Source organism: Nilaparvata lugens, chromosome 1 (genome assembly GCF_014356525.2).
Source record: "Nilaparvata lugens isolate BPH chromosome 1, ASM1435652v1, whole genome shotgun sequence".
Classification (NCBI taxonomy): domain Eukaryota; kingdom Metazoa; phylum Arthropoda; class Insecta; order Hemiptera; family Delphacidae; genus Nilaparvata; species Nilaparvata lugens.
In genome coordinates this window covers 71277712-71299282 of record NC_052504.1, presented here as the reverse complement: position 1 = coordinate 71299282, position 21571 = coordinate 71277712, and the positions used below count along the sequence as shown (strand labels likewise).

Here is a 21571-nt window from a genome sequence, read left to right as displayed (position 1 = left end):
ACTCGATAGACTTTATCATGGATTCTCTTCAAGTCCCGATCACTTTTTATGATCTTGCTTAGGATTATGTAGCGATTACGAACATTCTATGAAAGGATGAATTAACCAACTTTCAATTCAAAATTAACTAGTTTCCTTGATAGAAATGTCTCAACATAAACTCAATTAACTTTTGGATTCGGTTACTTCAATACGGTACAAAAATAATAGGCCTATTTATAATTAGAGCATTTTTGTCCTTATAGTAATATATAGTCCTTATCAACTTTTTTCAAATTCATCCTTCTGGTTTGATTCAACCATAGAATGAAGAAACCAACATTTTTTATTATTACATTTATAATGATTTCTGTCATCTCTGATTCAACTCAATTAAACCTATGATTTCATGAATGGTCTTTCTCTATAATAATACACTTAATATACAGTATAATATAAGTTACATTTTACAACATAACTGTGTGATTTGTGTTAGTATTATTCCTGCATGATAATTTTATTTACTAGGTTGTATCAGAAATCAACATAATCGAATCATATTTTTATAATATGTTTGAACATCCAAGACTATAATTATTTCTCCCGTGGTTTTGAGCATTTGTTATAGAATGAATTGGAATGCCAACTAAAATTGAGAATGAAGTCATTAAGGATCAGAAAAATTTGATCAATTCCTGTTTTTACACGGGTACATTTATATAAATCAAACAGTAATAACAACGATTGATAAGTATCAGAAAATGTTCTGGAATAGTAATTACGGCCTAATCACAGCGCTGAATTTGATAGTGATCAACCTACATTGCAATAAAACAGCAGAGCGCTACGATGAGGGGTGAGCAGGTACATGGAAATGGGAGGTGTATGAGGATACGGGGCAATACATCACATATGGTCAATTAAACCCATGCAGACATGTACATTTCAACAGCTTTGGTGACAAATTTGAGTTAGATAGTCCTGAATGAGTGTCATATGTAGCGTTTGTATGTTTTGCAAAGAAGTACCTCTCCAAAGTTATGAGTGGACATAGATGTGCATTCATCATCAGTCTAATCATATTACTGCTCAACTTATCATTTTTCAAGCCAGGTGCGTGAATAAATTATTATTCTTCATTATAAATTACACTTTCAGAGCATACATAACCGATATATGCAACGAGTTATATAGAATTATAATTAGATACCGTAGGCTACATTAATTCAGAGTTTGCAGAGCATAGGAATTCACCCCTTTTCATCATCAGGAAGCTTAAAGTATTTATGAGCAGAAGCAAATTGCATGGAAATCAGTTCGCTTTGACATTTAACAACAGTTGCATGAAATTTACACTTTTTCCAATCATTATTGACAACCTTTAGATTTGAAGCTATGCAATAGCTTCAATGGTCCAGATCCAAGCCTCTGAATATACAATTTATTTTGATGAAAAGTCGTTATTGTAATGCACTGGTGGATCGTTACATAAATTATATTATGATTGGGATAAATAGCCTAATCGTTGAATTATTTCAATAAACATTGAATATGATGGCTTGTGAAGGCGTTTTTGTTATAAATATCATGGTTGAGTAATACAGTTAAATAAATGAAGGAAACATAATTTCAGTCCAGAACAATCATCATTCCAATAAATTTTCTCACTAATCGGATTGTACACGCTTATATTTCATTACTGTCATATGAATATGATATGCTAAATTCAATGTGAGATAAAAATAATATGGAATATGTGAAGCTCAAGTCATTTTGAAAAAAATCATGATTGAGTTTTTATTACTGCGCACAGACGCTTTTACATATCACTCACGGTACCGGTACCGTACATTACAAAAAATAAATGAACTAAATTTAATTCTGAAAAAGTATTGTATCAACTATTCCATGTTCATGCAATACTATATAGTAGAATTAGCATTTCCACAAAACATACGGTATTCACTATGGCACCACTCATTCGAATTTTAATGTTTATAAAGTCTTACTGTTCAACAATATTGGAACTCAAGCTGTATTATTTATGTTGAGAATTCACTACCACCTAACAAAACGCATTGAAGCTATACTGAAAGTTTAATAACAAATATCTCTTTGTTCCATTCTGACATAAAATTTAAATTTCTGACATAAAATTATTTAAATATTACAAAACGTATTTCTTCAGGGCTACTTAATTAGTTTTATACTTATGGTATTATTTTACAACTATTAAATGCCACACTATTCTAGTTACCAGTACCTGCTGCATTGCTATTTTTGAAGCTACTTTGAGACAAAATATTACGGTACCGATAATAATTGATTAATGAAGAGTTAAAAACTATTTGGATAATTTGTTTGGCAATCGAGTGAGCAATGTATGACTACCAATGAAATCTGCCTGATTTTCATGTACAATAACAATTTTCATCTACACAAAAATGTTAATCACAGTGAAATTATCTATAAAAAAGTTCAATTATTATTATCATAATGATGTGAATATTGAAATGATTAAAGTTGAACAGGAAGTGAACATTGCATTAAACAGGAAAATATTCGTTTAATAAGAAGAAGGGCATTACAAATCCACCACCACTAATTTGACAAATTTCTTATCACATGTTGGACCATGTGTGGAGAATCAAGAGCAAGCAGATGTGGTATACTTGGATCTGGAGAAGGCCTTCGACAAGATGCCCCATTCTGTACAGATCAGAAAGCTTTCTGATATCGGGTTCAATCAGGATCTTATTTGCTGGATCACGTCATATCTTGAATATAGAACATTTTGTGTACGATTCAGAGGAGCCACTTCCAGAAGCTTCACAACATCGTCTGGGGTTCCTCAGGGCTCCAATCTTGGTACACTGTTCTTCAGTATTTTTATGAATGACATTGTAGGAGTTCTGGACTTTGAGGTTCAAGAAAATCAAGTCAAGAGAGGACTCCTTATCCTTGCAAGACAACATTGACCGGGCTTTGGATTGGTCTAGGAGGAATTTCATGCCTATCAATGTGGGAAAGACATTCATCATGACCTTCTCCAGGAAGACTAACACTCTTGGGTTTTGTTACAAAATTGCAAACACAAATATATTCAGCGCGTCAAAAGTATGAAGGATCTTGGTGTTACCTTTGATAGTAAACTTCTATTCACTGTGCATGTTGATAATATTGTGGCAAGGGCAAGAAGACAACTTGGAGCTATGAGATGGATTGGGAGAGATTTCAGGGATCCCTGCAAAATGAAGACCCTCTATTGTTCACTTGTCCAATGTCTTCTGGAGTATGCTTCTATTACTTGGAACAGAGACAGACTATGTACATCTAATAAAATTGAATCTGTTCAGAGAAGATTTGTGCATCTTGTATTAAAACGACTCATGCCAGACATGGAGGAACTCTCCTACAGACAATTATGCGAGACCGTGAAATTGTGAATCTCTGGAATGGAGAAAAACCAAATTTGATGCGATGTTCTTATATAAATGTGTTCATGGGCAAGTGAATATTGGTGATCGAGGAGTTGGAGTTGTTGTTCCTTCACGAAATTTGAGACACTATCATCAATTTCACGCTTTCCTAAGAAGCTGTACCTCCCCTCTGGAGAGATGTATTGAAGTTGGCAATAAATTGTCTAATCAAATTGACTTCCTTGAAGCACCCAACATTTTTAAGAGAAAATCCGATCAATGTAAAACATACTCGAGTGATACGAGTTCTAAATGTTTTTTATTTTTTTTAACAGCTGCAATATACCAAGGCCATGTGCCGTTCTATTTCACGAAAATGCCTAAGTATACTTACTAGTCACTTGGCGCCATGTGATGGAACGGGTTGGCTATAAGGGGTGATGTGGAGGCCAACTATTATTATTATTATTATTATCATTATTATTATTATTATTACTACTGATTACTAATGAACTGTGAATCAGTGTTTATATTTTATATTACTACAATCGTAAGTAAGTGATTACATTTTTGGGTGAAGGAGAGTGGGTGGGAAATCGTTAATCAAAAAAATCACGCAAATTTTATTCCAGTAATATATTGCTCATTCGATTGCATATATTATATTGCAAATAAATGCAATGAAAACAATTTTACAGCTTAGCATAGGACTATAACGGTGTATGCAACGTAATTAGAATAGATGCATAGCATGTGATCACCCTGGATCAATGTATTGCCTAAAACTAATTCAAACTCAATTATTAGAGCTTTCATCTCATTATATAGCCTTTATAGCATGAGTATCTGAGGGAAAGCTAGCTATAGAATATGAACCTCCATCAACATTTCTCAGTGACAAAAAGTATTTATAGCAGAGAGGATGAATGATATTACTTACTACGATATCCAAAATGTATGTAATAAAATATGCAGGCTATATAAGAAACGTTTGCATCCAAATTAATAATGTTTATATGTATCTCAATAATGTTTTTCAGCCCACTGTATTTCAAAATACTTCAGGAATGTTTAGGGCGGATGATTCGATCACCATGTATATGTATCATAATCCTTCGAATGAATGCGTTTGCCTTTTAATGGATAATAATTATCACAGATTTCCATAGAAAAGCACATTTTAGACGTTGGCTTACAACTTGAGTAAAATATTCATTCAAACTAGATATTTTATATTGAAAATATTTCTATTTACAGTGGTGTACATGGCTGAAGATGATGAGTTCGATGGCGAAGAAAGGATTCTGCCGCATATGGCTGTAAGTGAAGATCTTGTTGAGTTCCTTTGCTCGGGCAATGCGAGGTGCATCCCATTATCAAGCTGCCATCCTCTTCTTCAATTGGTTGAGAAATCGTGTCTAAACATTAACAAGTGAGTTATTTAAAATAAACTTTTGTTTATGATATAAATTTTCAAGCCAATAAGAAATTGGATTTTGATGAAGTAGCCTATATTTAATATGTTGTTAGTATGTGAGGTTGAGTGGTAGAGAGGACTCAACAGTACTCACAAGTCCTAACTGCGCCTAATATGAAGATTTTTTTCTCCTTTCCATTTCCAATCATATATTATGTAAACATTGTTCAGCAATATTAAATAATATCTATACAACATTGTCGCAATATTGAATAATATATCATGTAAATAATGTTTGGCAATATTGAGATAATATCAATACAACATTATTTTACAATATTAAATTTAAAATTACCTAAATATTGCTAAGCAATATTTAATAATATCTAGACAACATTGTCACAGTATTGAATGATATACCATGTAGATATTGTTCAACATTTTCAGATAATATCAATACAATATTGGATAATTTACCAAGTAAATATTGTTTAGCGATATTTACATAATATCAATATAACTTTGTCACAATATTGAATGATAATGTAAATATCGCTCAAGTCTAATCAAAATCCCATTGAATTTTTCTACTTGAATCGAAATCAGCAAACCCTTCTTGTTCAAGGATGACATACTTGTTGGAGTCGAGCTCGAATATGGCTTGTTGGGTATTTAGCTTTTATTGCAAGGGTCAAACAAGTCTAGACTTTGGTTTGAATTCTCCTTGTTGATCAAGGCTGACAAACTGACAAAGAGAGATTGATTATATTAGAATAAATCTAGTTCTTTACTTAGGTATGTTACAATATACACTGGCTTATACACTTATTTACATCAAAATGACAGTATTGCCAATTATTCAACAAATTTGACAAGGTATGAAAAATAAATGAATGAGAATGAAGATTTAATGCAATTTAAATAACGATAATATAATATTGTGATGTAACTACATAAATCGGCCGTGTTTCAGCAAAGAGTTGTCAGAGAGAGAAAGAGAGAGAGAGAGTGAATGAGAGAGATTGGATTAGATTAGAGTTATTTATTTATGTATGTTACAATATTTACTGGCTTATACATAAATTTACGGTAATGCTAATTATTGAACAAATTTTACAAAGTATAAAAAATTAATTAAAAGAGACAGAAAGAGAGAGAGTGAGAGTGTGTGAGAGAGAGAGTGAGTGAGTGAGAGATTGAGTGAGTGAGTAAGCGGGAGAGAGAGGGGGTGAATAAGCAAGAGGGGAGGAGAGAGAGAGAAGTGATAGAGAAAGCGAGAGAAGATGTTTTGTCCTGTATATATAAGTACTCATCCAACTGCCCACTATCCCTAGTATGTATAACTAAAGCTATTCAACTATAGCTGCAGTATTTACAAAGCAGGGACCTTCTAAACCTTTCTGGATGGGAAAAAGTTGAAAAGTAGACAATGATTCCAATTCGCATCAATAGATCAGAATTCAAAAGAGTGTGACACACCACTAACTGGATTTTTGGCTGAGAATCTTCTTGTCTTTGCTGGCAGGTAGCCTACTGAAAAACTAAATTCTAAACTGTAGCCTAATACTGCTTCTCCGTTTCGAGTTTCTAGTACATCGCAGTACTGTTCCATAATTTGAAGTAGGCTATAGCCTAGTACATGAACGATACATAGCCTATTTAGTATAGAGTCCACTGTCACTACGTAATCTGAGTTGTGAGTGAACTGTTCACTTATATCAACCGTTAATACCTGAATTGGATGAGTCATACCTGTATTGCATAGATTTTTCTAATCTTCTATAAGTTTCTATAATATTCCATAGTTTCTCTTATAGAAACATAATAAATGTTAAGAAATATGAACTTCTGAAGAATGAATTAACGTTTGAAATATTATAAATGCATAATATAGAAGTTTGATTGTAGGAAACGTGTCGCAAATATAATATAAAGGCAATAACATTTTACAGAACACACTACAGTTTTGTAACACTTTTTGTAGATGAAAGAGGTTGTCACACTAGTTTTTGGAAGATTTGCTGCTGAAACTCTCATAACTATCTTCCTATCCTAATGTATAGTATGTATCAAGAATATAGTAAGTTTACAGCAAAATAATGTAGGCCTACATGTAAGTTCTAGATCTTCATTCAATTATCTTCCGTATCATGTGAATCACGATAATAATTTGTCTGTGTTGATGTTTTAGAGTTATCTATAATATAGCCTAATTAAGGAAATAATATTGGCTAATAGACAGACGTAGGTGACAGGAAATTCACGAATGACGTATCATCACACCAGAACTACTGAGCTGATTGACTTGAAATATTTTGCATATTGATTCTTAATTGACCGAGGATGGTTTTAGGCCTATTTTGAATTCTTGAATATTTCAGTGGGTCAAGTTTTTAATTAGACCGCCATTGCGGAACACGGGTTATCTACTAATTATAATTTTAGAGAATCTCACATCTACAGAGCATACCCAACATACCCCAAATGTTTTCATTACATACTTTATTGGATGACACAATATTGAATTTCATGTTGAAATAAACCTGTATAGATTTTCCTCTTTTGTGCAAATAGAACTTGCTACTGATGTTGAAGAGTCATTTTCAGATACGATTCAGACTAAATACTTGAACGATTGTCATTACTTCTCGATAAGCCCAATATTTGATTTCATTATTGATACGGTACTGTATTAATCAATCACACCTAAACTTCCAGCACATGCGGAGTAAATGCATCGTTAATTTTGTGTATCAACATATCACAAAAACTATCATAATAATATTGAGAGTATTGAGAGGAGAAAAAAGTATCTTATTTGTATCACATTATTTGCTAGAAGCTCATCACAGTTTATATAACTCAAACGCTTCAACAATATTTGTCTCTGAAAACAGTCCTGAAAGTTTCTTGAAGTTAAAGTTATTATATCCACAAGATAGCTGCATTATTGGTAAACATCTAGGATCTTAGAAAGCTGTTGTTTTTTATTTTTAATGTTTCTATGTATAAGAAATAAGAAGTTTCATCACAACCCATAAAGTAGTTTTTCGGAAATTGTGATAAGTAGTAATTTCCAGAATTCAACAATCAAGTTATTAATTACATACTGAGTCAATTAATCTACCCAGTAGATCTATATATTAATCAGAGAGCACTTAAATACCTTCAATTACATTGTAGTCGCTTGATTCAATTAACGGAAATCGAAATATTGAATGTCAAAGAATATTAACTTACTGTATTGTCTCTTATGATAAATTGGAGACTATTTGAAAGAAAAATAGACGATATCTCTCCAGTCTTTGAAATGAAATTCACCTCGAAAGTGGAGATATTTCGTATTTATTTCCATTTACAATAATAACAGAATTTACTTTGCACCCAACCACAGCCCTACCACCAGTGACTGGTGGGTTTTTTTATACTCTTTGCATTTTGGTTCTGTTAACTACTAGAAGATCGATATCCAAAGGTTCTGATTGAGACTATGATTCGAAAATTGGTTTTCATGGTTGAGTATTGGAATAGATTAGAGATATCAAATTGAATTCTATAAAAGAAACTCAGGAACCAATTCAAGGAAAGTTGTGAGAACAGCAAATGTTATGCCAACGATACTCCCCTGTACAGGAGTCAATTCAATCATTGGAATTACTACATTTTTGAGAATCATAGTGATTCTAGATTAATCTGTGGTTCTTCAAGGCTTGGAATGAGCTTGTAAAATATAATTATCACACAAGAGACAATACAACATGATTTTTCATACACAACATGAAGGAGAAAGAGAAAATAGCTCACGCCTCACTCACTTCATTCAGGTGCTTAGTTTTTTGCATAAATACAAGCGAAATTATATTGCCAAGATCATTTCGTAGCCGGAGTTGAGAATCCTTTTAAATGGGGATGAATGGCAATTTAGTTTTTTTATCTCTTTTCTAATTTGAACCATATAGATTAATTTTGAGGTCTCACAGCATTTTACAAGTCTTCTTTAGTTTTAGCATTTTGCACTTTCTCTGATATCGTATCAATCTTATTCCGGTCGCGTATTAATGGGGAGGATATTATTTTATTACTTTTCCGACAGTTGCATAACTTGGCAAACAGATAATGTATTCAAGAGTTTCAAGTCTCGTTTAATCTGGTAATTTCATAAGGACGGCAAAAAATCGATCGTCCAAAAATCGATGTGTGTAACTGGCTTAACTATCACTGGCTTCACGAAGCTCAAGAAAATAGTTTTCTTATTATAATATGAAATTATCAGATTGTAGGTATGGAGGTTTGATATTAGAATTCCGGTACAGAAAGTTTTTCAGTAGTAGAATCGCTTATTTCTCAGGAATACTTACTTCTACCAGAATCGGTGTTTATTATTCGATCAGATCAGAGCATGATCACAACAATAACATTTCTTTCTTAATTATAATTTTATTTTGTGGCTTGAAGTTGAGTGCAAATAGTTTTTAGTTACACCATATCGAGACAAAGGTGTAAGTTGGTGTACTGCACGCGCAGTAAGAAAGGACATTCTTGCCAAATCTCAGAATTCTATCAACGCGTTTGTTTGGCCGTAAATGCATTACATACAGACAGACGAAAGAAAATCCGAGTTATCATAGAACTCACTGCGTTCGGCCAATTATCGTTATTCAAAAATTGCATTCAATCTTTATTCTCATTAATTAATTCTTCATATCTTGTAAAATTCGTTCAATAATAAGAAATATTGCCATTCAATCTAAATTAGTGTATAAGCCAGCAGTGTATTATATTGTAACATAACATAGGCCTGCATGAATAAAGAACTCTAATCTAATCTAATCTAATCCGTAATCCCTACGCTGTATGTTCTCTTTTCAACTGCAAATGTCTTTATTGAATTCTTCAATGTTGTTTTCCATCACGAACTGCTTATTATTAAATCTCTTTTTGCTTTTAGAAAAAACGACTAGCAGTCAGATATTTTTACAATAAATGAATAAATCACTCACTGGACAACGAGATCTTTCGGCAGTTCCGCCATCTTCTTGGTTGTCTTCTATTGCTATACTTTTTAGTACCGTACGGTATATTGTTTGAGTCTCTCCCCCTCCTACAAGCTCCTACTTTTGTAATAGTATGTAGGCCTAACTTTCACCATTGTCCACGGCCGTGCTCTCTCTCTCGAAACTCACTCCTTCCTTGTCGAAGTATTTTCGCGCCTTTTTGAGTTTTGTTTGCCTTTTCGCTATATAGTTATTGGACTTGATCTTCTATCATCAATGTAAGTACACAATAATATTACTAAATTTATGGAAGTTTGAATCAGTTAGACTGATAAAAGTATAATTAGGCCTACTATAGGGTAGCTTGGAGAAAATAATATACATTATTATATTATAGATGTAGCTTGTGTTTTATCTTTTCTCTATAAGGGTGGGTTTAGTTGATTTATTTTGGTTGACCAGTTGAATTCTACCTATCCTGAATACACATTATAGTTATAGTAGGCTGTAATATATGAGCTACAGCTTGAACCTCCTTATTTTCCCCCAGTCATACAATAGCCCACAAATTTGGGTTGGGTTATTATAATTATAAATTATTTATAACCCAACCCAAATTTGTGGGCTAAATTATAATTTATAACCCAACCCAAATTTGTGGGCTATTGTATGACTGGGGGATAATAAGGAGGTTCAAGCTAAAAATAAATAATTAGACACTAAATTATTTAGTCTCTTATTTCCATCGGTATAAGAGTATCAGAGCCTATAATTTTTTTTCAAATGTTCAGCGTTTCAAAATCTTTTCAAATCACTAACTTTAAAATTATTTTTTCCGAATTCAATCCTGAATCCAAACACCTAGTTCAATAATTTTTTTTTGCCGTACCTGTGGAATTTATCCACTAAATGGAACCGAACTTAGCACTTAGAACAAAAATGATTCACATACCGTACATAATCTGTTATTTAATAGAGTTTTTTTTGGAAATTGCAAAAAATCAAAGGTTACATTATGAATTCATTAGACATACTTGATCCCTTTGAGAATACTTTAATTTTATTCTTCAACTAAAGTATTTTTTTCATTGTTCAAAGGAGACGTATGTCGCGTCATGCGCCGATAAAGCTTCGGAAGGGCGCACAATCACAAGTATCATGGGGAAGCTGGTGACCCTTCCTTACCATCCAAAGCAAGGACGACCATAAGAGAGAGAAAAACCTTTCAAGGACCTTCTGATAACTGAAGTTATGATTGGTAAGATTTCAGCTAATTTCTCTTTTGAAGTTCACTGTGTAGCTTGCTTTATATTTTTTAAACAACTCTAATTTTGCAATATCAATATCAGTCAGACAAAATCCCACTTGAATAGAAAATTCTACTTCACTGTATGACTCAAAAACTTTATTTCGCCATTAAACATGACATCCACAAACACCGTGGTTGAGTGGACATTACTGTCCAAACTTCGCCATGTCATTAAAATGAAGAAGTGATTCTATTCTATTTAATAAAAAAAGAAGTCATTCCATCCTGGATCTGCAATATTGGATCTCTAAGTTGATTTTTTTCAATTTGGGAGGTGGTCATTATAATACTGATCATTAATTAGTATTGGAAATAGCAATTGATTTGTAGTAAGCTACAAGTCTGTGATTAACACTCCACATAGCTTTGAAACAGTTTGTCCTATTGATTCAAGGTTCTCACCATTCACTTCATATTGAAATTCCGTATTGGAATAGAATAGAATCGTTACCTTCATTTCAACCTCCGAGGGCGGGGCCTACTTGCTTTGCGGTAGCAAGTTAAGTGATAGGCCTATCATGCATAACAAGACCAGCTTTCAATTTCCAATAAAGAAATACTATATGGAAAACTAGAGATAAATGACTTTTATCCAAATATATTTCATTCTATTTCGAGTTTCTAGAATATCAAGGTGATAGGCCTACTAATTGTAGGGCACCGTTAATTCTACATAATAAAAAGCATGATTCCATTACTGAATAATGGATATTTTTTGGAAATTCATTAATATTACAATTTTCTTATAACATGCTCAGAAGATTCACTTTTTCCTCTCAAATTATTTCACCCAGACTTCTTATCGGTTTTTCTAAACACTTTCCTGTTCATGTTTTACTACAATCTGCCTATTACATGATAAACCATGATTTATAAAATATTCTTCCTCCTCATCTTATCTTTCCAGCCGATCCCACCTAGAAAAAGTAGTTTTGTTCATACATTGTTTGTCCTTTATACTTTTCTTTCGCATTGTAATGAGTAATGTGTGATATGATTAGTGTTCTCATAAATTTTATTGTTACAGAAGCTGCTACAAACCGGTGCTGGCCGAAGGCAGAATTGAAGCAGGTCTAGTTGAAAGCGGCTTCGTGGCTTGCACAAGCCCAATCCAAGTTGGACAAAATGTAAGCATTAATCTTACAATTCAATTTTTCTTGAAAAACAGCATTGGAATCATGTATAACACGACCATCTTCCCATTCGAAAAAAAGAGCTTGGATTCAATATCACTGAGCCAAGATAGCAGACCAAATTTTTAATGTCATGATTGAGTATAGGAACTTTTATATTAGCACGATCCCCTACGTCCGACCATCAAATCACCTCTATGAAAAGTATCAAGCCGTTTTCAAACTTTTTACTCACTCTGTATTGAGATGTTTCCTGAATAAGCATCTTTCACCCAATGTTATTAAAAAGAAGGTTGTTCCATAACTGCCTGATATTGGGACGAAATGAAAATCGGGTAGGTAGAGTAAACTTTTGGCCGGGACACACATAACTACACCAAGCTCGCGCCGCGGCACGGCCGAGTGTCGGACGTACTACGGCGAGAGAAAACAAAAGCTTTCAAACGTGTAGGGACACATACTACCGCACTGCGTCAGTACCGTCACCGTGTTTGTTGCCCGAGCCGTGCCCGCGCTGTCACCGACTAGTTCAGTTTACTTTTTAACGGTGACGGTGCGGGCTCGTTTAACATAGAGAGTGAAAAACTTATTGAAGAGATACGTAATTTTCCAGTTTGGTACGATCGAAGTGATGAGAAATATGGTTGAACGGAAAAATAAGTTAAAGTAGAAGTAGAACCAAATAACTTAAGCCAAAGGTATAATAGACATAATATTAAAAATAATAAAATAAACAGCAAAAAGTATAAAAGATGAACCCATGACTGTGTCTTAAATTTTAAATTCAAAACCAATTACGTTTAGATTTACATACGGCAGAAGATAACAATTTTATTGCTTATATTTATATTTCCAACACATGACTGATTGTGGTATTGTTATGCACCGAAATATTTACCAGCACTATGATTCTCATCTTCTGTGTCTACAGGTAATTAGTTTAAAATTGAAAAATATAAATTTAAATCGGATGTAACAAGCTTTAATAGTGTTATATTATTAACAATAGTTTAACACATTCAGAAATCAGAGCACAGTAGCACTACAGAACTGAGACACTGCTGCCGCTCGGCTGTAGCACGGATATGTGTGTTCTCCTATCACCATCACCGTGTCGCGGGCGTAGCTCGGCCGTACCTCGGCACGGGCTCGGTGCGTTTATATGTGTCCCGGCCTTTTGAAGTGCTACAGATCAGAAATTCTAGTACCGTGCGCATGCACTTGTTTTTTCAGCAAGACAATAATATCATTTATGTTGTAATCTTGTTACACTTCTCAAAATAGAACACTTCACTTGGTTTCTACTTGGACTAAATCTAATAAATAGATCTGATTTCAACATTACAGAAACATGATATTATTAGTAAAACATTGGTAAAAATGTAAAACTCAATTGATCAATAATTTTTTTATTAAAGCAACCTTGTGGATGTTATGAGCCATGAAAGCTCAATATGATTAATATTTTCAATGCGCCAGTCGTGATCTCAAATGTAGTCGGGATCTCTGATCTGTACTATTTTTCGGGTTCCCCATCACTTTTAGTTTCCTCAAATCGGAATAACCTTGTTTTTAATAACCTTGTCTTTCATCAACCAACAATTTTTTTATTGGGTACTCTAGCTATAACTTCATTCTGGAGGGAATGTTGATTGGCATGATTGTGTAAAACTTACCCAAGACTCAGAAATTGTGATCAAATGATCAAAATAGAGAGACTAAACACTGATTCAGATGTGCTATGGTTTGACTATTTTGTCTTCTTCCGATCGGGATTTCTGAAATTTGAGTCACTTTAACACAATCACCGCCATTCAACGTTTTCTTCAGAATCTGATTCTCTACAACTTCTATCAATAAAAAATACAAGTTTATGATTTCATATCCAATTATAACTATTAAGTATTAATAAAACAAATTGATCAACTATTTTCTGCTTTGAATTAGTTTCTTTCAGATTTTTTTATTATTTTCATTTTTTCCAGGAATCAGCCATCAACACCAGCTACAATAACAATAATCGACATCGATTGTGAAGATGAACCTCTCGAATAGATAATAATATAATAGTAGTGACAGAAAAGATCATAAAACGTGTCTACATGTTCAATTTACTGATATCATAAACAATAAATTAGTAATTGATTATAATTACGGTTTTTAATTGAATAATCAATCCCTGAAACCTCAATATTGTTGAAAATATTAATTGAAATTTACAAAATTGCAGAAATGTATTTATAATTTTTTTTTAAATTGTGTAATGAGGGTACAGTTACACTATGAGCAAGTTTGCTCATATAAGCGCTTTCAAGCTGGTAGTGAAAACTTACAGTTAAAAACAGAATCTAGTAACATGCATAGAAACACCTCATGACATGCACAGAGAGAATAGAACTGATCCATGAATAATGCAGAGCTAGTTCCATTCTCTCCGAGCACATCATAACGTGTTTCACCCATTTGAAAAAAAATGTTTTTCACCTGTAAGTTGGCACTAGGTACCAGCTTGAAAGTGCTTATTTGAGCAAGCTTGCACATAGTATAACTGTACCCTTATGTTCTCACAATATTGTAAAATAGTGTCAAAAATTTTTGTACAAAATTGTGGAATAATGTTCTCACAATACTGTGGAATAATTTTCTCACAATATTATGAGATAATTTTTCCACAATTTTTTGTAAAATATTCGGTTCAATATCAATATTGTGTTAATATATTTCAATATTTCAGGAAAATATCTTCCCAACATCAACCAATATTTTCAAATATCGTAGGAAAAATATTGAAGGTTTCATAAAGATATTGTCAGAGTATTCTGACAACATTGACCAACATTTACAACACATTGAACAATGTTGTGATAATTTTTGTCACAATATTGAGACAATATTTTTTAAAAAATGTTGTCTCAATATTGTGACAATATTTTCCAATATTTTGTCAAAATATCTTAGCAATATGTACCAACATTGCTATAATATTTTCAAAAAATATTAAAGGTTTCATAAAGATATTGTCAGAGTATTCTGACAACATTGACCAACATTTACAACACATTGAACAATGTTGTGATAATTTTTGTCACAATATTGAGACAATATTTTTTAAAAAATGTTGTCTCAATATTGTGACAATATTTTCCAATATTTTGTCAAAATATCTTAGCAATATGTACCAACATTGCTATAATATTTTCAAAAAAATAATTGTCATTCCTTCATATTCTTCATACAAGTTTATCAATAATTTTTTTTTAGATAAAGTAACAAAATTACTGGAGCATCCTTGCTGTGGCTCAATCATAGCTCCAAGAGTAGTCCTAACAACTGCTCACTGTGCACTCAAAAATCCAGATAATTTGAGCATGTAAGTACCTGTATAGTATTACATCCACAATTATTTGTATGGAGATTACATGAAAAATTCCAGAATGATTTAAATCGTGTATAATTTATGGATAATATTGCATACTACAAAACAGCAAGCTTATCAAACAAACAACAAGTTAATTTTTGCTCTTATTTTATCTCTGAGCATTATCATCTTCACAGAATATATTGGAAAAAGTAATGCGCGCTCAATTCAATTCAATTCGCTTGAATTCAATCAACAATAGGGCTATAAATTGATAAAAAGTAATTTATAGTAGGCTAAGTTCTCACATTGAAATCGTGTTAATCTCATTAAGAAAAATAATAATTTTTATCACGTCTCATCAACCAAACTTATTCTAGAGTCACATACTATATAGTTGGATCAGCACCGCACTAGGTAGGCCTACTTATTTATTCATTTGTACGTCTAACACTCATATTATATACATTAACTATATTACCCATAGTGGGTAATATAGTTACTGTAATATTATAATTAAATGATAATACAGTAGTAAATGATTATAAAAATTCTGGTATGACTTTTTCTTACCAGAAAGTCATGTGACCCCTAAATATCACTCTCTAGCTACTGTTAATACAATTTATTTATTCTCAAACATAATTATTCAATGTCCATAATGAAAATTATAATGGCAACGTAGGCCTATAATGTTCAACATATATTACATAGAAAATCTATGTATTTGTTTTTTTCTTTTTGATAAATTTTATTTAACTTTCTCCTGTATGAAGAGTTTCAGTGCGAGTGGGTGAATATGATATTTCACAGAATCCAGACTGCACGCCAACATTTTGCGCTTTGCCAGTGAGAGATGTACCGCTCAGTCATGTTGTCATACATCCAGGTTACTCTTCAAAAACCTATCGTCATAATATAGCTCTTCTGGTTCTCAAGCAGAGGCTCAATTATTCAGGTTAGCCAAATTCAATTCCTTTCACTTCTGTAAATTGAGTAGGCTGCTGATCACAGATTACCTTATTGTCCGACAAATATTTATTGAATCATCTATTCTACATTTATCCACAGAGAAATCTAAGACTTACATAGATCCACTGCAATATGATAAAATTAACAAGTATTTAAATTGAATTACCATATTTTTTTAATTTTGTGAACTTTTCTAGTCGTTGTGATAATATGAAACGTTCATTTTCATATTTGGAATTTTGAAATTTGAAGAATATTATATAATGTTCCTACTTTATATATTTATTAAAAGGTACTTGAAGTTGGAAACCTTACTAGGTCTAAATTATCAGCCCACTGCTGCTGATTTGAATTAGCTCTGAGTACATTATAATATTGAATAGTCATTTTATTATGGAATATCTAACGTGAGCTATTATTCATAAGTTTACTGGTTGGAATAATATTTTGATGTACCTATCAACTATTGAAAATAATTGTTTAAATCCACAATAGGAACTCCAATATTGGAAAAATGTTCAGAAGAGTAAGAATTAATGTATTTTTGGAGACACAGACAGAATTATTGATCATTTATTTATTTATTTGTGGACAGAAAAAAATTATTTATTTATTCGTGATCATTTATTATTTTTTTCACTGGTTGCAGAGAACACGTCATCATAGTGAGCGAAGTTCGGCGTTTCATGTTAAAATTAGTTGAAAATCCACAAAATTCGGATTTTTTCAAATCTATTGTAAGAGTATATCACAAGAAGATTTGAAAATAATAATTATTGATTTGATTAATTGTTCCAATAGCACCCAACAAAGCATAAAAGGACAATCAGACTCAATAAAATTACAATCAATCAACTTCATTACTCATTGGTTGTATTAAACTTGAAGTTTTTTTTTTTAATTGTACTGTTCCAATTTGTTTCACTGTGTAATTCAACTACTGGCGTCTTTCACTTGCAGCTACTTAATTTTTCAATTGATGTACAAAAATATGCCCTATTTAAACTTGCATGTATTTGTTGTATTAAACCAGTTATTCTCAAAAAACATTTCACAGTCGATAAATTATTTGAAAAGTGTCTTAGAATAGGCTAGGTATTTTTTTTCTTCAGGGCTACTTTTGAATATGAATAAATAAATAAATCTGAGTACCCTTTTTAAATTATTTCGCCACGACATGTTTCTGCTACTATAATTTCCAAGTTAAAATGGCATATTAGTACCGAAGCATCTCGTGACAAAATAATTCAAAAAGGGTACACAGATTTATATTTTTATTTATATTGTCTTAGAATAATTATTGAAAAAAGTGAAATGTTTTTGAGAATAACTAGTTTAATACGACAAATATACACGAGTTTGAATAGGGCATATTTTTGTATATCAATTGAAAAACGGCTGAAAAATTCAATAGCTGCAAGTGAAGGAGTTGCTAGTTGAATTACAGTAAAAAAATTGGAAAAGTAGAATTTTCAAATGAAGTTGAAGCTAGTTGATTTACAGTGAAAGAATTGGAAAAGTAGATTTTTTTCAATAACTACAAGTTTGATACAACCAATGAGTAATGAGGTTATTGCTATTATTCTATTATACATAATTTATATTAATAGATGAATATCATATTATTGACAGGATAAATGAGATGTAGGCCTATATAAATACTTCTTTTACATTGATAGAAAAATATTTTAAAACAAGTTTAAATAGAAAAGAATTAATCTATACTGTTAATCATCTTCTACGACCCACCTACAGGCCTAATATTGGCATTGACCAATAATACTCGTATCAATAACACTAAAATAATACCGATGTTACCAAACATTATTATCAATACAATTTTACTGACTTTTCTTGTGATTCATTTTGAAAATAACCATCTGAGATGAATGCTTGTCCATCAGTTACAGTGCAACCAATCTGCCTGCATCAGTCTCATTCGCCGCTGGAGGGGAGCCGAGCAATACTGGTTGGCTGGGGAAGGGTACCAGGAGACACAGGTTTCAAAATATTACAAATAGATTAAATTCACACCAGTAGCATAATTAACTCATATACAGTAATAACTCATTATGTATATTACAACTTTTATATATTATAATTGTACTAGAATATTATGTATATTATATTGGTACAGTTTCTAAAAAAATGTAGAATTAACAAGCAGAATCATTTTTAACACTTGTGCTCAGGAATTTTTTATAGCTAAACAGATGTAGGGCTTGTCATTTCATAATTTATATTTGTTCTTGTAGTCATTGATGTCTTCAACATTGTTCATTATTTGAATAATTGGAGATTGTTTTTGTATATCATTCCAAGCTATATTATAAATATTGAAAATTTGCTATCGTTTTAACTCTAACGGGTTCGTAGAGAGATTAGTATTATAAGCCTAGCTTTGTAGGTAAACACTTTGAACAAATTTTCATGAACTTTTAAAATCTTGCAGGATTAACTACCAGTATAAAAAATATTCTGATATAATGTACCGTACTGCAAAACTCTTCCAAATTATAATGCAGAAGCATGAGACTGCGTCTTGAAACAAAAATAAATGGCAGGCTTATATATTATGTTTCTGAATTTTTCAATTTTATTATAAAATGAACAATTTAGGTAGGGTTAATTTACATATAACACTTATAAATATTTACAAATAATATAGGTAGTGTTAATGAACAATGTAGGTAGTTTTGAAGTAAGTAGTGTTCAAATTAGGGGTTTTTATAAATAGATATTTGATGAGAATATTGGTTATTCAACAATAGGCTTGAAAAGTGAGCCTATATACTCACTCCCTTATTGTGATATTATCCATCATTTATCAAGAACACAATCAAACGGAATACTAGAGCATGTCCTCGTCAACTATTAGTAGGCTAATTGACAGCTTTTAATAATTTTCATTACTGATCTAGCTTATTGTCAATAACGTATACATCACCTGAAAAGGTCAATTCTAAAAAAAAATGTTTAGCATCTAGTATACCTGATTGCTAATTTGGGAAAAATTGAAATTTTCAGATGTGAGAAAGAGACAACAGCAAATTGACTTACCAGTGATTGGTCTGGACAGATGCGTGCGAGTGTATGGAGGATCAGTGCCTCTATCCATGAATGAAATCTGTGTTGGTGGAGAGGAAGGCAAAGACGCCTGCTCAGGATTTGGTGGAGCTCCACTTGTTCTCATGGATAAAATTTCCAAGGGCCACTTCACTCAGGTATACCTATATTTCAATTCAGAGAGTGATAATATTCAAATCGTCTATAGTCTCAAAAAGTGCATAATAGCTCTACAAATTATGAGTCGTCAGTGTGATTGAGATTCAACTCCACGTTGAAAAACAATACTATATGGTGAATATTTTACTCCTATAATATTATTACTTTGGTTTTGGTGTTTGGTGATGAGATACTTCTCCTAAAGAAGTTGAGTATAGAATTGAATTGAATTTTAATAAGTGTCATTGGAGAAAATATGCTAAATTTTTTAATTGTTCTAGTATTTAAATTCTCAACATTTTCAATTGAGTTATTGCATGTTAAGTAGTAGAACAATAGCGAAAAATTCACCTGTACATATAGATTTTTATCATGATATGGTAATACGAAATATATTAATTTTTTCTGTTCGGATATAATCCTGTCAATGTTTCAGAGTGAACACATATTTGATGTTTTTGAAAATATTCAATCTCTCCAGTAATTTGACAATCGTAAGGCCCATCGACGGCTTAAATGATATATTATTCCGGTTCAGGCCATACATTTCCGCAAGGAACTCCCCACCAATAAAAAAAAGAATTTACTTTTCAATAACAATATACTATATCAACATCAATATACCACTTTCCTTCAATATTTTCTGTAAATATGAATAATTCTTCAATATTATTGCGAAATGTAATATCCTATTTTTCTTCTATATTTTATATAAATATGAATTTTTTATCATTTCTTTCAGAATATCGTAAACTTATATAAATTTTCAACAATCCAGTGTTTCAAAAAACTATTTCAGGGCCCTAAAAGATTCAAAAACGTACAATCACGTAGAACGTGAGATATAGCCTATGTAATAAAAACATAAAATTAATGCAGCCCATCCAACCCTGGAAAAACTTGAAACAATTTATCCCACCTCTCCATGCCAATGCGTTTTTGATGCTTCATAGAGTTTCTCCATGGTCATAATTTTTTCCTTTTTCAGATTGGTATTGTATCATTTGGATCAGAGAAATGCGGGGTGGAAGGTATTCCAAGCGTGTATGTGAGAGTTGATCAATATGTGGATTGGATAAAGTTGAACTCCCCCAATGAAGGATGATTATAAAATATTGGATCTCAACCAGGATCTCCAACAGAAACAACTTGATGTTCAAAAGTTCAGAACAACTAACCTATGAATAATGAAACTTATATATCACTATAGTACTATGAACTACCGTATGCTTTTGAGCTTTTACATGTTTTGAAAACTCTATATTATTGTGTTCAAGATTTCCGTTTATTATCAATAAATATGATTTTTTCATTTTATCAATTGTTATAATTCATATATCCATCATTTCCAAATAATATTATAGTTTTCCCAGTTATTTATATATTATTTCTAGTCATTGAATGAATATAGACACTTATGGTAGCCTATTTATATATTTTGACATAGGACTAATAATTATATTGACAAAACCTCGTCGAAAGCGAAATAAATTTATAAGGTTCTGCACTTCCCCAACGAAGACTATCGTTGTCACCATATCATACAAGCACCTTCTGATGAGAAGGAAAAATTCTAAAACAGCATATTAATTTAGAAATCAGAAGAAAGTCATATCTATTTTGTAAACAAATTCAAAATTAACTCCTCACTTCAAATTAGCTTATTTCTTCCATTAATTATTTAAAATAGGCACTTTAAAATCAGAAAGGAACAGTTCTAGAAATAAACCTGTTGTGCTTTACTAATGTTAATAAACTATAAGTT

The 21571-nt window shown here is 31.9% G+C and overlaps 1 protein-coding gene and 1 long non-coding RNA gene across 3 annotated transcripts; both read left to right on the top strand.

Annotated features, from left to right (window-relative positions):
* Positions 1–960: 960 nt before the first annotated feature.
* LOC111049291 (CLIP domain-containing serine protease 14D) lies at positions 961–21114 on the top strand. Its single transcript, XM_039438731.1, has 8 exons — positions 961–1092; positions 4656–4830; positions 12146–12189; positions 15513–15621; positions 16386–16567; positions 18486–18581; positions 19609–19805; positions 20795–21114. Exons 1-8 carry the CDS (start codon positions 1020–1022, stop codon positions 20909–20911), a joined length of 993 nt encoding a protein of 330 aa, XP_039294665.1. The 5' UTR covers positions 961–1019; the 3' UTR covers positions 20912–21114.
* Positions 10070–14402, top strand: LOC111060852. Of its 2 annotated transcripts, XR_005573090.1 has the most exons (4): positions 10070–10087; positions 10908–11067; positions 12146–12245; positions 14237–14402. It is a non-coding gene; the product is annotated as an uncharacterized LOC111060852 (long non-coding RNA). The 2 variants fall into 2 exon arrangements; XR_005573089.1 differs by lacking the exon at positions 10070–10087 and having other exon boundaries at positions 10466–11067.
* Positions 21115–21571: the final 457 nt, after the last annotated feature.